The following is an 18814-nucleotide window of genomic DNA, read 5'->3' as shown; positions in this document are numbered from 1 at the left end:
ACACCGGTTCATTACAACAGCTATCATAAACACTTTTACAATATTTATAAGGATATCCAGGCATTTATAATATAATCCCACTAGCACTGCTTGTATTAAATCTTGGGAAAATTATGTGCTAGTTATTTGACTGCTTGTTGGACATCATCCGCTGTGACACACACTGGAGAGCCATACATATTTAAGCATGGATTCTGGCCAAACAGTGGTGGCAGCTGTGGGCGAGCACATCAGTAGTCTGGATTCTGTCTGTGGCACTTTTTTTTTCACTATATGCATGGCTGCTATACTGAAATATTGAAATTATTGTTCACTTTGAATGCGTAATATGTTTGCTGAATCATTGCCTAAGCATTTCTTCTCTCGACATAAATTCTATCCTAACACTTATTTAATAAGTTTGTCGGTTTTAACTAATGCCCTTTTTTGATTTAGCAGTGACGAGAAAATTGAATTGCTAGCCTGGTTTGCCACATTTGAAAGCAAAATCAAAAAGTCAGGAGGATGATGAGAGCTTTGACAGCACAGGTTCACTTTTTTCCCCATCTCCAGCGCCTGTGCCACTGTCTTCCACTGGGATCTGCCACTTAATAATCCATGAATACCTCAACTCATATGAAATGACATTCGCTCCAGTAGGAATTCATTGTAGATGAGCAGCAATATTCTATATATAAAAAAAGTAAGAATGGGTAAAAAATAACTGCAGTCACTGGTGTGTTATGTAGAATAAATGATAATGCATTCAGTGTATGGTTTATTTATTTATTTATTTATTTTTGTTGTTGATTTCTTACAAGTTAGCTCATGATTACTGTGAATGTTCTTACACTGTTTGAGGAATGTAAGCTTTTCAGCTTTACAGCTTTATTAAATGAAAAAACAAAAAGGTTGTTTTGGGTTTTCCGCTTGTCACTAGTTCCTATGTCCATCTCATCCACCCATTCTGTATAATAACTGATAACTACTCTTGAGGCAGGACATTGAGATTTCAATTTACACCTCAGACCTGTTTGTGCTGGACCGGGGCGAATTCTCAGTTCTTCATATATGCACTGACAGCAGCGAGCAGTTCTGCAGCTCCTGTTCATTACAGTTGTGATGTAAAGCAGAGTACAGAGCTCTTGTTTCGTTGTGTTGACCTTTTGTGCAGTGGAAAAAAAAGCATGTGTCTGTCTGCTCTAATCAAAAGGCCCAGATGAGCCTCTTGCTTCCATGTCCAATCGATTTTCTCCTCTCGGTTCTTCTTCCCACCATCTGCTTGAGATATTACACTCTTCAGTTCCATAGCAATACACGCTGAAATTTAATCCAGCAAACACCATCCCCAAAGGCGAGGGCTGTAAAGGCTCAAATGCAGGTGTGTGTGTGTTTTGTCTATCTTCATGTGTTTTTGTCTGACTTTTCATGTGTTTTGTGTGTGTGTGTGTGTGTGTGTGTGTGTGTGTGTGTGTGTGTGTGTGGTTTTATAAAAATCTCATACAGAGAAACAGCTGACAGCCAGTAACTGCCTGGGCGTGCTTGCGATGGCAGAGGCCATGCAGTGCACAGAGCTCCACAGCATGGCCAAGGCCTTCGCTCTGCAGAACTTCCCGGAGGTAGCAAGTCAGCAGGAGATCCTCAACATCTCCAAAGAGGACTTCATCAGCTACCTGTCCAATGACAGTCTCAACGCAAAAGCTGAGGAGCTGGTGTATGAGACGGTTATCAAATGGATAAAGAAAGACCCCAGCAACCGAGTACAGGTAAGTTGGGAATATTAATACTGGATTATGGGAATACAAGACCTGAAGATCTGAATTTCTCCACTTAGCACAGCTTTTCACAAAACTAGCAAACAATTCACCCGCATCTCTGGCAAGCTACCCATACTGACAGCAAACCTTTCCAATACCTTTCCATTGCTATTTCAATACAATACTTGTACGATTACTGCCGTCATTTATGATTAATTGTCACACTGTACAAGATGATTCCAATTTTGGCCCAATTCTTTCCCAGACTGCACAGTAATGTTCTCTGTGTCAGATTATATGATGAAGAGCCTCTAATGGTAGACTTGCGATTAAAGAAAATTACTACGTTCAACTTACAGCATTCGTCAGCACGATCCGGATGTGTGGAAGAAATGGGCTTGTTTAAACAGAAACAAGCCTTCGCTATAACTATAGCAATGTTATACCTAGTGAAAGTAGATGAGTTTTTTACCTAGGCAAAATAGATGAGTTTGGAGCCGTTCATGACTGGATACATCAGGACAATATGAAATGCCCATTAGCATGCATGGAATCAAAGTAATATAATGTTACCAGGCATGAAGGTCAGTATTTTAAATGTTCTTGCTAAGACATAAACATTTCATTTCAAGTTTTACGTCATCCTATGCTGTGGCTTTTAGATGACCATCGTAGCAGTGGTTACACCCTGAGATTTTAATCAACAATTTCTGACCGTGGAGAACTTGTCAGCCATCTTTGATTGCAGTGGCAGTAAATGGGCCGTCGGTGAGCACATCACATTATGTGTTGTAAGACTGATCTCAACTCACAACCAAAGAATCCTTTTACAAAGGGAGATTTTTGGCTTGACAGCAAAATTGGACCTGATTTACCTAAACTTAGATTTATATAATCTGCTAAATGTATAACTGTTTAAGCTTAGCTAGACAGTCACAAACGTATTTTTTGCAACAAAAAAAAGCTTGCACACATTAGCAACATTACATCCTTGATTCATTCTTATTTAGGACTATCAAAATCATCCCATGCAGTCCATGATGCCATTTATCCCAACAAGTTTCTCAGTACCTTTTGAAGTAAAACATCACAGATCCTCAGCATGCATAATAAAGATTAATAGGTTATTTTCTGTATAACCATCCATCTTTTTACCTCAAACCTAACTTCAGTGTTTGCTGCCAAAAAGCTCTGTTTGTCAAGCTCCATCTGGTCAAGGAACTTGGTTCTAGTCAAATTTCCAGAAGCATGTAGCAAAACCCAGGCACCTATGTTTGTGATTAAAGAAAACACGTTCTTCTGGTGTGCTTTCCAAATAGAGTTTTTGCATGTGTTTTCAAGTTTGTTGAAACTTGAATTCCATACTTATTTTGGAAAACCTTTTTGAAAAGCCAAATGACTTCATTTCACCTCTAAATAATTAACAGAAACCAGAGATAATCAGTGCAACATGGAATAACTAGTGTCCGTAGAATTTATCAGGAATAAACCCTAGCAATAGTGAGCATGCTGTTATTGAGGAACTTGAACATATGACCATAAAGCAATTATGTTTCTCAATTTCTGCAGAGTTAAGTCTGGGAATAGCTTGCTGATTATTTGTTATAATTTGTGAGCAAAGGAAAGGACTGACTGTGGCAATAGCATGAATTAGAGTAAATCTGGGTATTAAAAGTGAGATTAAGCCCAGTTGGCCATCATAGCTTTAGATCTCAGCTGTCAGTATCTCTAGCCCCTTATTTGCAATCTGGAGCAGTCATGCTTCACAAGCGCATATCTCACAGGTACAGGATCTCGGGTGTTCAAACAGTGCAAGTGCATTGTTAATTAATATAATGCAGATTTCCACAATGTTAAAATCTGCAATGTACATGTCAACAATGCACCATGGCATGATGTGTTGCTACACCCCTAGAAAATGTATAATAATGTATAAAACTACATAAGAATAGACATTCCCTTATTCTCTTATAGAATTATGTAATAATTATAGCTTTGAATTTACAGAATATTATATATGTAGTTGCATATACTGTAAACAAAAAAATGTTTATTGGTCGCCACAAAAATAACCGTTATATGCGAAGTATCAAGTCAAAGGTTGGAAGTTCTTTTCCTACTACAAGGAAATTCTTCTTCATGGTAATCACTCTTACGCTACACATTCTGTGAATAATGATTGAATTAAAATGCTGGAGTATTCCTTTAAAGGCAGAAAGAGCTATCATCCTGCCTATGTCAGGTGCAGACATGGTCTCAGAGGTACCATTTTAAAATAATGTAAAACATTTCTCTTTTTGCTCAGAGCCATGAGAGTTCTAAAGCTGTCACATGTAATTTGTTGCATATGAGCAATACTCCAGACATTTTGAATTGCAAGCAGAGCTTGTCAACATGTTTTTATGCACATGCTGTTTTAGCTTCTTTCATTTTCATTTCATTTGTAGTCGGTGAAATGAGTTTGTCTTGGTTGAATTACATTACAACCTAATGTCACTTTGTCCAGGGTAATGTGTTTGAATATAACTGAAAACTGCAAATGTGCATTATCAGCCACCTCGGAAGTCTGACAGCCAATTGAGCACACTGCTTGGGGCGCGTTGAACCTTGCTGTGAAACTGGATCCGATGGCATGAAAAGGAAGCAATAGATAGTGATGCAATGAACTCATGTTTATTTGGCCCAAGACGGCCTCTGCTGAACAACAGTCTGGAAAAGAAAAATCAATCTGAATTTAGCTGAAGTTCAGAGGTCTGATACTGCACTTTTTTCTCATGAGGCTCAGCCTGTGAAATCACAAATCCAACATAACACCGAGCTAGAACTCAAAAGTCTCCAGTTTATTTATACTTTCTCACATCTCACATTATCTTCAGTTATGTCCGTCTCTGATTTGTTTTGGGCTTTTTGGGGGTGTTTGGGTGGTGGAGGTGTGTGGGGCGGGGTGTCTTCTTGGCAGGCTGATACATTCATCATAAAGTAGTCTATGGCATCTCCTAGGTGCTTTGTTTTACTCTGCCAAGTATGTAGATTTATGTTGCCTGGACTGTAGAAAAGAGTGCAGAGTACGGGCTTTTTTTTCTCTCTAAGACAGATTTATACGGGTGTAAGTAATAGGTCACTGAAGAAAAAATCATTTGCGGTATCAATACACTTACTTCTAAATGACTGAGCGTTGTGTATATGAAATTTCTGCTACATGCTTTGAAGAGAGAAATTGCATTTATCTAGATAATAGCTTACACTGCGTAATTAACCAAATCTCAGAGGCTCATACATAGCAATACAATTTGGCAGCAATGTAATGTGTGTCTGTGTGTCTATGTGGGTGTGTTTTTAGATCTTAGTTGGGGATCAGATGTCCCCACAACGATAGGAATAGCCGGCAATTTTAAACTTATTGGGACATTTGACAGCTTTGATTTTTATTTTTAAATGAGCCAAATGTTTTATTTGTTTACTTATCTATCTATCTATCTATCTATGTATCTATCTATACTTAAATTAAGGTTAGGGTTACATTTACATTAGGTGTGTGTGTGTGTGCGCATGTGTTTTGGCTTAGCTATACTGAATGCGCAGACATGTGCACGCAGGTGCTCTGGGTTATTGTCTGTCTAGACTGTCTCGATGTGCGACTTCTCACTCAAAACTCTTTGATCCATCAGTGCATTATGATCTGAGACCCAGGAGTATTTTTACTTTCTTCTTTTTGATGATGTGTTAGACCATTTCTGAGGTGTAATTTGGTTTCCTGTGGCCTTTAAGAAAAAAAGAAACCATCAGAGCCACATTTTAGACCATTTTTTGATCATAGTAAACAAACTGGTTTCACGTATTAACTTTATTTATTTCGATTTTCCACTCATGTGCCTTCATGAACAAGTACGGACATCAAATCACAATTCCATGTACACATAATTATCTTACACATAATTATCTATCGCATATTAGCTTCTGATGCTGTAGCTGTGTTTGTTTAATGAAATGATGTCATGCTTAGGCACATAGTCTATTAGTACATACAGTACAGGATTATTATCGAAATTGCTCATGCTGATGCTTTGAGACTTTTATGTGTGCAGTTTGCTGCCTATGGCAAATTGAGCGGAAATTCAGGCATTTGTGTTATATCTTTCGTTTGAATGGAGCTTGATGGTGAATTATCGGTGACAGTCCTGAGCTGAAACCGCTCTCCCGTGCTGCAGGCCAGATGTAGATCTCTATAATTGTCTGTTTTACTCTCTGACTGATCAGAGCCAGTGGCAGGGAATGAGCATAGTGCTCTATGAAAATGCAGAAAGGGGCCACCATTCCAAACCTGATGGCTTCTTAATCATGGAAAGCTGGCAGTTGCTAAGAGGCTGTGGCGTAATGCAGATTTTGTGTTTACAGGCTATGGAAATGTCCCCTTCGTTGAGCGTTTCCAACCTATTGATTTTGTTTTCTCCTTTTTGCGATGTAGCCTCTGTCCCCAGTCTCTTGAGACACTCTACACTAAACCAGCGCTCTCTCTAGGCTTTGACAAGATGTAATCAGGGAGCGCTGTAATCGAACCCGTTGTAGTGGGTCATTTTTCACAGTGAAGTTACGGCTACTGTTTAATATGAATCCTCCATATGAGCTCACAGGTGTTTTCAGAGAAATGACACTGCCTAGGATGATGGCACAGTTGTCTCTGGGACAAACATTTCCATTTATCCCACTGGGAGGAAAGTGTTTCAGGGACATCTTTAATCTGTCTTCTCGCCATCACATTTCTCACCTCAGTAATGTTTTGTGAGCTGAGTATCCACAGATAGTGTTCACTTCTAATGCCTGCTCTTTTCGCATGTGTGGGTGTATATAAGTGTATATAATTCTATCTGTGATGTGTGTGCATTTGTGTGTTTATGCACAAATTATTCCTGTTTGTATAAATGTCTGTGCAATCTCTTCCAGCCCTCTATTATCTCTCAGTCCCACCCTGGAGCAGTGAAAAATATAAGGAGAGCTCGATGAATCCTTGCCATCTATTATGATCAGTCTTCAGAGTTGCTTGGAGAGCAATCCTACCTCATGATTTATGGCTTAGATAGATACATTTTATATCTACAAGCTGTGGAATAACCATCACAAATTTGATCTGCCTTGTTGTGGCTTGCCCTGGGGATTGCAATTTCTTATGTGACTTGAAGATAATAATGGGAACACACCAAGCATATCTGGCCATGAAATAAAATATTAGAGTGGATTATTGTAGTGTCAGGAACATGCCTTTAAAATAAAACACTTAAGCTGCTCATTAAAAGGCTGGTTCATGGTTCTTTTGCTAACTGAACTAACTGTTTCCTCTAATCGACTTGAGGTGCATGCAAACAGTCAGGGACAACCTTTTTCTAAAAAGAATATTAATACTTTAACAAATAATAGTTATGTTATGGGTATAGAGGGTATGCATGTGATGTCACGGTAGCCGGAACTCGCCGCCGTCACGCCCACGACTGAGCGGCAGCATTAGTGTACAGCATGACTTCCGCGAAAACACAGAAAAACAATGTATCTAAAATGGGAAAAAGCTGCTGTGCAATCGACTGTGCTAACAGATTCAACAAGAATTCGGAGCTGTCTTTGCAGATTTGGAAAATGTATATTATTATTACTATACTTGATCTACACTTATTAAATCAACTTTATCAATATCTGTCTATCTGTCTATCTTAGTCTATAGAGTGTACCCAGCAAACACAAACGTGCTTTCGACGAAGTTAAGCGAACCCCCGTCGTTGAAATGAAAGCGACAGTTAGTCGAAAAGAGGCTTGATCACGACGAAAAAAAATCATTGACCTCGAATATACGTAGAAAGGAAGCTTGAACAATATTAACATTCTTGAAACACTATATTACTTTGAAATTATGCAAAAAAAAAAACTGATTAATGAAGTCACTGCTGTGTAATTTCAAAGAAATATATCTAGATGTGATTGTTCATTGTTCACTAAGATTTATTTTTATTTCATTTTTTGATAGCGTATTCTCCAATTTACGGGAATAGGAAATCTCCTGCATACGAAACTGCACATACGAAACCAAACATTAGAAGCTAAGCACGCGCATGCGCAGATATCATCCCTAATCAACGTTGGATTTCATTGTACAAATAGGCTATATCTTGAACTGGTATGTTTGTGTAATATATGAATGGATTATTAAATAGATTATACTCTAGGCATTTCCATGATGTGTAAAATTGTTGTTTATTTTATATACCTGAATAAAAGATTCTGAAGTCGCAATCCCTTCGTTGCTAATACGTGATCGATATCGTGCTTGAATGTGAGCGATAATCAGGGACAGTACATGATAGTTTCGTCGAAATCACGCTTCGTTTCCGCTTAGAGCCGTTACATTTAGAGGCTTGGTTTCAACGATAAAATGTGAATAAAAGTGTTTCCATTTTACGGCTTGAAAGTGGCTTGATTATACGTCATATTGACGATAATCTTTGCGACTTTTCGCCGACTATTCGACGTCGAATTGTTTGCTGGGTATATATAATTTATGGCAACTTTTTTTATAGCAGCACATCTAGTCACATCATGTACACTATACATTTTTGTTGTTGTTGTTTTGTATACAACTTTCATATTTTGTATATACCGATATTGGGAGTTGTCTGTAGTTATACAACAATGTAAAAGTATTGTATTGTATTATATTCTTATTATTTCGCTTAACAGCACTTTCAAATGTTGTTTTATTGCTCTTATATCACAGCATTTAGCCAGTACTGACACTTATTTTACTTATTAAAGTATGTCATTCTATTCTATTCAATGCATTTTATCTGTATATATTTTAGATTAATATTTTGAAACGTCTACGAAACAGGTTATTCCAGTCATCACTTACATTACAATAGCTATAAACATTCAGTCCCACATCAGCCTCTCTTTTTTACTATTTCTTGACATTAATTTAAAAAATGTAACTTGTCATGTTACGGAGAAACTGCAAAGCCCTCCATTCTTAAAACTCTCCCATGTCACACTCCTTCCATAAATAAACATCTAAATAAAAATCTTGTCACAGAAAAATTCATCACATCAATAATTACACATTTTTACATCCATAATATAGAGTCTCCACTATACAATAACCTACGTAAGTTGTAACTATAGAAAAGATTAGATCAAATACGTTCATAAAAACCTGTGATGTAAATTAATGCCAGGTCTTTTACCTGAGGTCTGTTGTTTAGAAAATGAATCCGTCTGACCAATCAAATTTGAAAATATACATTATGTTATGTTATGGTATATTATATCATAGTTAGAGATGGGGACTGATCCAATGTTGGTACAGGGCCAATACCAACAAAAAATGTTGGATTAGATATCTGAGAAAACATATCATATCTTGTAACAAATGGCATAGACTGGAATTGAATTTGGAAAAGAACTTTTATTTTTGGAACTGTTACATAAAGAGTCTTGACTGGTTTTTCTTTTGTAAGTATTGATTATAAATATTATTATATTTATACTTCATAACTTATTGTACAGTGCCCTCCACTAATATTGGCACCCTTGGTAAATATGAGCAAAGGCGGCTGTGAAAATTTGCCTTTATTTTTTAACGTTTTGATATTTAGTTAAAAAAAAAAAAATACAAACACAACACAGGTTTATCAAAAAAAATCTTTGTTAAGTGTGCAACAATTATTGGCACCCCTATGAATTCATATGAGAAAAATATATTTGAAGTATATTCTCATTGATATTTTACAGTTTTTAGTACACCTTTGTGACTGGGAACAGGTGGTTCGAGTGGCCAAAAAAAGTTAACTCGATGGTTCGAGTGGCCAAAAAAATCTCCAAGGATCACAGCTGGAGAATTGCAGATGTTAGTTGCGTCTTGGGGACAGAAAGTCTCTACTACTACAATCTACAATCTAAAACTACAATCTGAAGTCACCTACATCACCACAAGTTGTTTGGAAGGGTTTCAAGAAAAAAGCCTCTACTCTCATCCAAAAACAAACTCAAGCATCTTCAGTTTGCCAGACACTACTGGAACTTCAAATGGAATCGGGTGCTACGGTCAGATGAAACCAAAATAGAGCTTTTTGACAATAAAGACCAGAGAAGGTTTTGGCGCACACGGAGAGGTAGCCATATGGAAAAGTACCTCATGCCCACGGTTAAATACGGTTAAATATGGTGGTGGCTCTTTAATGTTTTGGTGCTGTTTTCTGCCGGAGGACCTGGACATTTTATTAGGACACATGGCATCATGGACTCTATCAAATATCAGCAGATATTAAATGAAAACCTGACTGCCTCTGCCAGAAAGCTTAAAATGGGCCGTGGTTGGATCTTCCAGCGGAACAATGATCCAAAACATACATCAAAATCAACACAGAAATGCTTTACTGACCACAAAATCAAGGTCCTGCCATGACCATCCCAGTCCCCTGACTTGAAACCCATAGAAAACCTGTGGAGGAGAGTCCACCAGCGTGGACCTTTTGTTTTTTTTCAAAGAAAACAATTTCAGATGGATATCAGTATTGACTGATGCCGATACTCAAGGTATCGGTATTGGAAAAGAGTATTATATTACATTACAATTTATTACATTACATTATTCATCATACCACATTCATAAGATAACCATCCGGCCAGTGTAGCGATGGATCTGGAGTCGATCCTGGGAAAGCTGGGCCTTAGGTGGGAATATACCCTGGATGAGACACTGGTCCATCACAGGGCACCATGCACAGACACATTCACACAGAACAGTTTATCTCTGCCAATCTACCTACTGGCACGTCTTTGGGAGGTGAGAGGAAACTGGAGAATCCGGAGGAAACCTACACACATACGAGGAGAGCATGTAAAACTACACACTGACAGTAACCCGAGCTCAGGATTAAACCAGGGACCTTAGGGCTGTGATGTGATATGATGTGTATTATATCATATTATATCATATCATATTATATTATATTATATTATATTATATTATATTATATTATATTATATTATATATATTATATTATATTATATTATATTATATTATATTATATTATATTATATTATATTATATTATATTTGCCAGAAAAATGTAGAGAAATATTTCAGCAAAGCTCCTCCATGACAGATTAGATCTGGTGTGTCCTCTGGTGATAGAAAAGGACATGAGAAAATGGTTCTTTCAATCACTGAAAAAGAAAGTAGCAGCTAATCTCACAAGACATGACTTGTGTTGGATCGAAACTCTGATGTAGAAGCAGTGTGCATGGAGTTTTCAGCAAGACGCAGTCTTAGATAACAGCATGTTGTTAAGCACTACAACAAATGGCTAAAATACACTCAGCCCTTAATGGAGACTCTGATGTAGCTCTTCGTGCTGCAGAACACCTGTAAAGCGTGTTACCAGTGCACTTTTATTGCAGACAGGTGTAGCATGCTGAATGCCCAGGAGTTTGCTATTGCAGTCTTATTGTAAACAGATTTACAAGGGCATGCAGCAATCACCACTTTTCTGAGCTTTGACAAACGAGTCTACATGCCTTTGGTAATTTCAATATAGCATTTTTAGTCACTTAATGCAGTTCACTGAATCATGGCCAATTCATCTCTCGACACTGAATAAAGCCGAATTTCTTTTGCAGCACAGCGGTTCCATATCTGATGTATGGTGCTGTAAGCCAACTCCCTCTTGCCATGGCATTATTGCAGAGCAGCTCAAGCCCAAGCAGAAGCAGAGCTGCTTTCTGATTCTTAAATCATACAGTCGATAAGCCATGATTGCTTCAGCAGAGGAGAGAATGGTTGTAATCCAGAGGGATTTCTCTTCAGATACATTGCCTGCAGATGTTGTTAAAAAATACTTTCTTAATATTTTTTTTTTTCATCACTGAGATTCCGTACTTGCGTGGAAAGCAGTGAATGGTGGTGTTAGACCTCCCTTCCTGAAATGCCAGATAGATAAACTATCTGAATATGATGGTGCAAATATTCCCCATGAGTATTCTCACCTGGGACTGCATGGAAATGCCACCAGCACACCAACATCTCTGACCTTTATAGTTCCTGATTTAGACTAGTCTCTTTGTGCATCTGAATGAGAGTGTGTGTTGAAGGCCAATTTCTGTGTCAGAGTTATTTCGGTGCTATGCCTCTGGTGGACCTACATTGTGTCTTATAATGTGCTTGGCGAGTTTGCTTTTGAAATCCAGCGCTGCTGAGAGTGGGGAGATGGGGGGAAAGCATTACAAAGCCTCACCAGCTGTTGGCTGTGTTGCATTGTGTTTACAAGTTCCCCTGATGTGGACAAAGGCCTCGATGGAGATATAGTGGAACAAGGAGCCATTCAGTGATGGAATTGCTCACCATGGCAAATCCCCCCTCCCTTCGCTGAGTCTTAGTTTTGGGAATACTCACCACCTGTACATTACACCGATGTGCCTTCTTATTATCACCTGGCTACTCCCATATAAAGCTGCCAGACCGTGATGGTATTTTTGATTACTGGGTAATTGGTGTTGAAGTTTATTATGTGAGTTTAATGGCAAGCCTAGACCCACTCTGGGCTCTTTATCCATTGGGCTGTCACTGTGAGCGATTGCTTTTGAGAGCATAATCTATTTATAATGACTCAGATCTGTACTCACATGGAAATACAAGGTCTTTGGCTCTTGTTAGGGTGTGTTGATTGGTTTTTCTTTTCTCCTCCACCAAGATTGTGGGTAATAGGTAATTATGTTATCAAGTTTCCATTTTGGCTGAAATACTTTTTTTTTTCTTTTTCAGCATATGTCAGAGCTGCTGGCTGTAGTGCGCCTGCCCTTTATCCACCCAAGCTACTTACTGAATGTAGTGGACAACGAGGAGCTGATCAAGTCCTCAGAGCCATGTAGAGACCTGGTTAATGAGGCCAAGCGCTACCACATGCTGCCACATGCCCGACAGGAGATGCAGACACCCAGAACACGCCCGCGACTCTCTGCAGGTACACGCTTCGCCTCATCTAAAAAAAATGATCACCCAAGGTTAGTTTGACCAGTTTACATGCAGCACAGCTACAAAAAAGTAACAAAGTGCATTCTAGCTAACATTATAGATATTAGATGAAAAAAGTTGTTGTTATTTAGCTTTAGCTAATGTGTCCTTATGTTTCCTGGTTTATTTGTATATAAGTGCATGAATTTACCATCACTAACTAAAATCAGTGTGTGGTTTGTCTTATTCTTTTGGGAATCTCTCTTGTAATTTTACTTTTATTTTAAGTCACATTTATGATTATCTGCTATTATCTTTTACCAGGGTGTGTATTTAGTTGAGTAATTTAACTTTAACTTGAGTAAAGTATTAGTATATATTTAGAACTTAGACCATCACCAAATCATATTTTCAGCACCTTCATATATTCATCCATTTGCCACAATAACAGGATTGGGATCAGAATAAAAATACATGTAAATTAAACAGTTGTTGAATAGTCCTACCCATTTACCCCATTTTAATGTGCTGCCAGTAGTGATCCCATGTTCATTTTCAGGCAGCGGGGGGTGGGGGTGGGGGATTTCCCCTTACATAGAATCATCCTGGGGGCTGTAATACAACTAACCTTAATAAGGACAAATGCATTTTTTGCCACGTTGGGTACCACTGATTTATCTTCAAGAAAGCGTAGTTGTGGTTCATGACGTATATTAGATCCCAGCCACTCTTCAAGTATTTCCAGAATTTTGCACCAGAATGGGTAAACTAAAGAACACTCCCACATCATATATAATTAAGTGCCCTACACTTCGTAACACTTCCACCATAAATTGGTTCCAGTTATCCCCATCCTGCAGAGCCTAGATGGTGTCCAGTAATATCTATGTTCTCTTTTGTACTTGATGAATGTTCCCCTAGCCTTATGTTCCTTATGTTCTGTTCCATATTACCCAAAATGTCCAGCCATTCATTGTCATAATCCCCAAATCTTTCTGCCATATCGTTCTCAAATAATTACAGGTGACTCTCATTACATTGAACATTGATTTGTAACACATAGAAGCCATCTGAGCTTCATGTGACAAGTTTAGATAAGAATAAACAAGATTTCCATTTACATTGAATTTGTCTGTAACACAACTCCTAATCTGCAGATGTTTACTAAAATTCCCTTGGCCCGCAGAATATGACCAAAAAAATCCCATCCTCATATAAATCACTAATAGTAGTCACCCCTTTGAGCTGCCATTGTTTCCAAAACACCACTCTTTGGCCATCTTTTTTTTTTATGTCTCTTTTTTTTTGCTGCTTCAAGTGAAGGACCATTATGACTAATTATTTAGATGACTATTATAATCATTATTTAGGTGCTTCACAATTAGAGAGAGAACAAAGTTCACAAATCAACATGTATATGAAAATCATCTTTTGATTTCTGTGCACTTTTGCCACATCTGAATAGCAGTATACAAGTTACATCCTTAGATATGAAGTGTTTTATGTAAGTTTCACTGCGTTGCCTGCAATGTGTTATTTTATTCAAGTCCTAATCTGGCGAGATTCTGATAGAGCAGTTAAGTTGAAAGATTGTGTTCATCTGTAACAGCACCCCACGCAAATGCAGTCGAAAGCGGTGCCTGGAATCCGGCCACAGCAGTTTCATGTCCTTGCCAAAGAGAGTGTCAACAGTGGGTGTCGCACACCTGCACCTCTTATTACTGCGCTTTAGCAAGTCAGTAAATTTCACTGATGTGTACCTTTGCAATGCTCTGCTGTGTGAAACCAGATTTCCATTTTGAATGATCCAGTCTACACCTGCTCATGCATCTACAAATAATTTTGACATTTGTTTATAGGAAAATTTAGTCTTCTTCTTTTAGACAGTTTTTCATTACCTGTACAGAATGAAATATTAACTCGTTCCAAGTGTGAGACCACTTGATTGTGAAAGTCTTTTGTAGCTTGTGAAGTCTAGCAAAGCTAAACTAATTTACTAGCTGGAACTCATTGACCTCAGACTACAGGCTGTGATTCTATGCTAAGAATATCAGAATATCCATTTAATTTCATTGCTGACTACTGGGTCTCTTTTAAGCTTGGGTTAATCCACTCCAATCAGCAGAGTCATGGCCCCCCGTGGCCTGCCTCTAATACCTGTTTCATTGGGTTTGTCAGTGGGAGAGACTGAGGCACAGTTGGGTTTCTCACACAGCAGGAGCTCAGGAACTTGTCACAAGGCCATGGATCGCAGGCCTTGATCTCACTCATGCTAGATTAGTGAGTTCTGACTGACTCGTGGGTCAGATTAGTATTGCATTCTTCTCTGTATACTACTGCAAACATAATTTATTTCTTTATCCCCAAGAGGCAGCTGGTCGGTATGTCCTCTTCATAACATGTTCATGCTGAATATCCTGTCAGCATATGTAGGCACTGTTTGTCTTTACTCTTCTATAACAGCATTCGTTATACTTTTTCCCGGATGTTGCCTCAGGAAGGTTTCCTTGGCACTGTCGCCTCTGGCTTGCTCATTAGGAATCTAAATCTACATCCGGTTTTCAGTAAAGCTTCTTTTTGACAATTGTTAAAAGCACTACACATATGAAATTGAATTGAGCTTTGTTAAAGGATGGAAAGACACACATACATACATACATAAATGCATATATACATACATATACACCAATCAGATATAACATTAAACCACCCGCCTTATATTGTCTAGGTCCCCCTTATGCCACCAAAACAGCTCTGACCCGTCGAAGCATGCACTCCACAAGACCTATACAGATACAGGTCAAGAGCTTAATTTCATGATCACATCAAACTTCAGAATGGGGGAAAAAATTAATTTCAGTGATTTTGACTGTGGCATGGTTGTTGGTGCCAGATGGGCTGGTTTGAGTATTTCAGTTTTAGTTTTTTCAGTAGTGCGGTTTCAGATTGTTTTTAGTGGTTTGCAAGACATACAGTGTCAAACATACAGTGAGTGGCAGTTCTGTGGCCAGAAATTCCTTGTTGATGAGAGAGGTCAGAGGGGAATGTCCTGACTGACAGGATTCAGTAACTGAAATAACCACTCTTTACAACAGTGTTGAGCTGAAAAGCATTTTAAATGTTGAGGTAGATGGGCTTCCACATCATTAGAGCACATCAGGGTCCACTCCTGTCAGCCAAGAACAGGAATCTGAAGCTACAGTGGGCACAGACTCACATAAACTAGAGAGTTGAAGATTGGAAAATCAAGGCCTGGTCTTTTACCGTTTTAACAATACTGTATACATACACATCTTATACAAACAAACAGAAGTACAAAATAAAAGTGGTAGTTAAGGTGGTACTGAGGCTTTGGAGACAGAGTAAACTATGTAAATGTGCCCATTCATTGTGCTAATTTGAAAGCCTAATCTTTGTTGTCTGTGCAGAAATTCATTTTGTGCTACACAAACCTTTATAAACTATACAGTACAATACTAAACTAACCAGGAGCATTTCACTGAGAAATTAATATGATGGAAAGAATAATGTAACAGCAGTGACTCCCACTGAAGGAAAATGGTCTTTGCATTTTAACTAGCTCCTGCACAACTGGCTTCACTGTCTTTTTTATTTTTATTATTATTATTTTTTTTTTTTTGAAGATATTTTCTACTGTAGGTTGTGCACATTTAATTTTATTCTGCTGCAGAAGACCGATCCTATTTTCTTTTGCTGCAGAGAAATGCCCCAGTCCTCTGGTTTTGGAGGAGGAATGTATGTCATGAATTTTAATCCAAACACTTGGAGTAAAAAAAAAAATCATGTTGGGCAATCAAACTGACTGAGCCTGAAGCTGGCAGACAAGAATCTTTTTTTGTTTGTTTGGGGGGTTTTTCTTCCACAAAGCCAATTCTCTATCATTCCTTAAATAAATACATATTTTTGGGAGGGAATCTTTGTCTGCACAGACAATGTCATGTTTGGTGTAAACTTGGTTTTGTGTGTCAAGGTCTGGAACTTTCAGTGTCTGCATTTCTAGACTAGCTGTCTGCGCTTTTGTTGGTTTTAGTTTTTGCTGTACAGCAGGAGTAATTCTACTAAAATGTATAAAAGGCCAATTACAAATAAGTAATTGTAATAAGCAACTAACATGATAAGCAAAATAAAATAAGCAACTAACATGATTGAATGGCAAAAACAGTTCCATTTTAATCTGTAACCATTAATAATTAGCAGGCTTCTCCATTCATTTTAAAAAGTTTTATTGGAGACATAATGTTTATTGTAAACAAGTCCATGTCCTTAGTTTGCTGATGAAGAGAGGGTAAATAAAACAATAGAACAAGAGAGGGTAAATAAAAAATTTTTTGAAACTCTAAAAAAAAAAATAATAATAATAAAAAAATACCCTCTCCTTTTGGAGCTAGTGTCTCTAGCCCTGTAACTACTCTCTGGTCCAATGAGCTGCCTTTAGCTGAATAATTAATATAAATGAAAGTCATAACAGAGGACTTGCTACAGAAGCCAAGCTAGCTGTTGTTTAGAAAACTAGAATTGGTGGACTATGGCCATTTTTTCACATGTTTACGGGCTCTGCTACAGTATTTTCTCAAGTATTCAGTTAGTTCTAGTGATCTACAGTGCTGAATCCACCTCAAAACCCCATTCTGCCAGATGACGACTCCTGCTATACAAGCTACAATATTTTTCAAAAACAAATCAAACTGAGATCAAAGTAAAAAAAAAAAAAAAAGAAGAAAGAAAGAAATTAAAATGTAGTTTGTTAACCTTTTAAATATTCTAAAACATACCGTCTCTGTCGGCTGTCTCTAAAGACGAGACCCCTTCTTCCCATCAAAATGTCACTGGAGAAAATCTCTGTGTGTAGTGTTTATTATTTATTTTTATAGTTTGTGCCTTTTCTGCCTTTTCTGTCCCTGCAGGAGTTGCTGAGGTGATCGTGCTGGTAGGAGGGCGTCAGGTCATCGGTATGAACCAGCGCTCGCTGACAGCCGTCACTTGCTTCAACCCCCAGAACAACAAGTGGTACCCGCTAGCCAGCCTGCCTTTTTACGATCGCGAGTTCTTCTCTGTCATTTCAGCAGGGGATAATATCTACCTGTCAGGTAATGAAAATGGCTATGTGTCATTTGCAGTTTTAGGCCTCCCACTGGTGAGAGCATTTATTTTTAGTGCAGACTGGTGAGAATTTGTGGAGGAAGTGTTTCCACTTTTTTTCCACCTGAATTTTCACTCATTGCTCTTGTGTTTTTGTTTTTTTTGAGGAGATTCAGTCTGTATTTGCCACGGAAATAGTAAAAGCATGTTTTCAGTGCCATGTTGTTCAGATTCATGCTGGACATTGATCTGTGCCCTGAGCCTTCTTTGGATGAGAGTGTAATTGACCCATCATTTCAGTGGGAGGGAATGTGATCTGGTTCTCCCCTTTGGGTAAAAACACATGCCAACTAATCAGACTTCAAGTGTTTTTCCTCTATACATAAATCTGTCACTACATTTAATTGCTGTCCCATTGGAGGGATATGTGCTACAATTTAAATGATCTGTTACTGGTGTTGGATATTTTTGGCTGTAAAGACCATTTTTAAATGTCACTCTTTTAAATGCACAAAATTTGGTGCAAAAATTTGACACTTTAAACTTGACATTTGGTGCCTTAGTAGCTGCTGTAAAGTTGTATTACAGTAGGTGTGTGAAAGGCAGTGTGCAAATGGAGACTTGAGCAGTCATTTGAGTTTGGGTTTTTCACTGTCTTCAGGTGGAATGGAGTCGGGAGTCATGCTGCCAGACGTGTGGTGCTACATGTCCCTGCTGGATAATTGGAACCTGGTGTCCCGAATGACAGTCCCTCGTTGTCGCCACAATAGCCTGGTCTATGATGGCAAGCTGTACACCATCGGAGGACTCGGGGTGGCAGGCAACCTTGATAATGTGGAAAGGTATGATAGCTGGACACACACACACACACACACACACACACACACACACAGAATGACAGGTTTTTATACTTGGTTTTAAATTCAGCATTCAAGCCGTTATGAGTTCCAGATAAGAGTGTTGAGAAACAATCTGATAATTAGATCTTT

General features: G+C 38.3%; 1 protein-coding gene across 3 annotated transcripts in view; it reads left to right on the top strand.

Annotated features, from left to right (window-relative positions):
* The window catches only part of LOC108269491 (kelch-like protein 29), a 101181-nt gene that overhangs the window by 64168 nt on the left and 18199 nt on the right, over positions 1-18814 (top strand). For all 3 annotated transcript variants that reach the window (XR_001813472.3, XM_017475418.3, XM_017475416.3), the window contains exons 8-11: positions 1486-1745; positions 12537-12735; positions 17651-17833; positions 18487-18667. Coding sequence is in view for 2 of the 3 variants with exons in the window: in XM_017475418.3 (XP_017330907.1) it covers positions 1486-1745; positions 12537-12735; positions 17651-17833; positions 18487-18667 (823 nt within the window). In the remaining variant the exon portion in view is untranslated. The remainder of the gene's footprint in view (positions 1-1485; positions 1746-12536; positions 12736-17650; positions 17834-18486; positions 18668-18814) is intronic.

The sequence above is a fragment of the Ictalurus punctatus genome, chromosome 9, assembly GCF_001660625.3.
Source record: "Ictalurus punctatus breed USDA103 chromosome 9, Coco_2.0, whole genome shotgun sequence".
Classification (NCBI taxonomy): Eukaryota; Metazoa; Chordata; class Actinopteri; order Siluriformes; family Ictaluridae; genus Ictalurus; species Ictalurus punctatus.
Note: the sequence above shows the minus strand (reverse complement) of the source record. Positions and strands in the feature narration are given on the sequence as shown.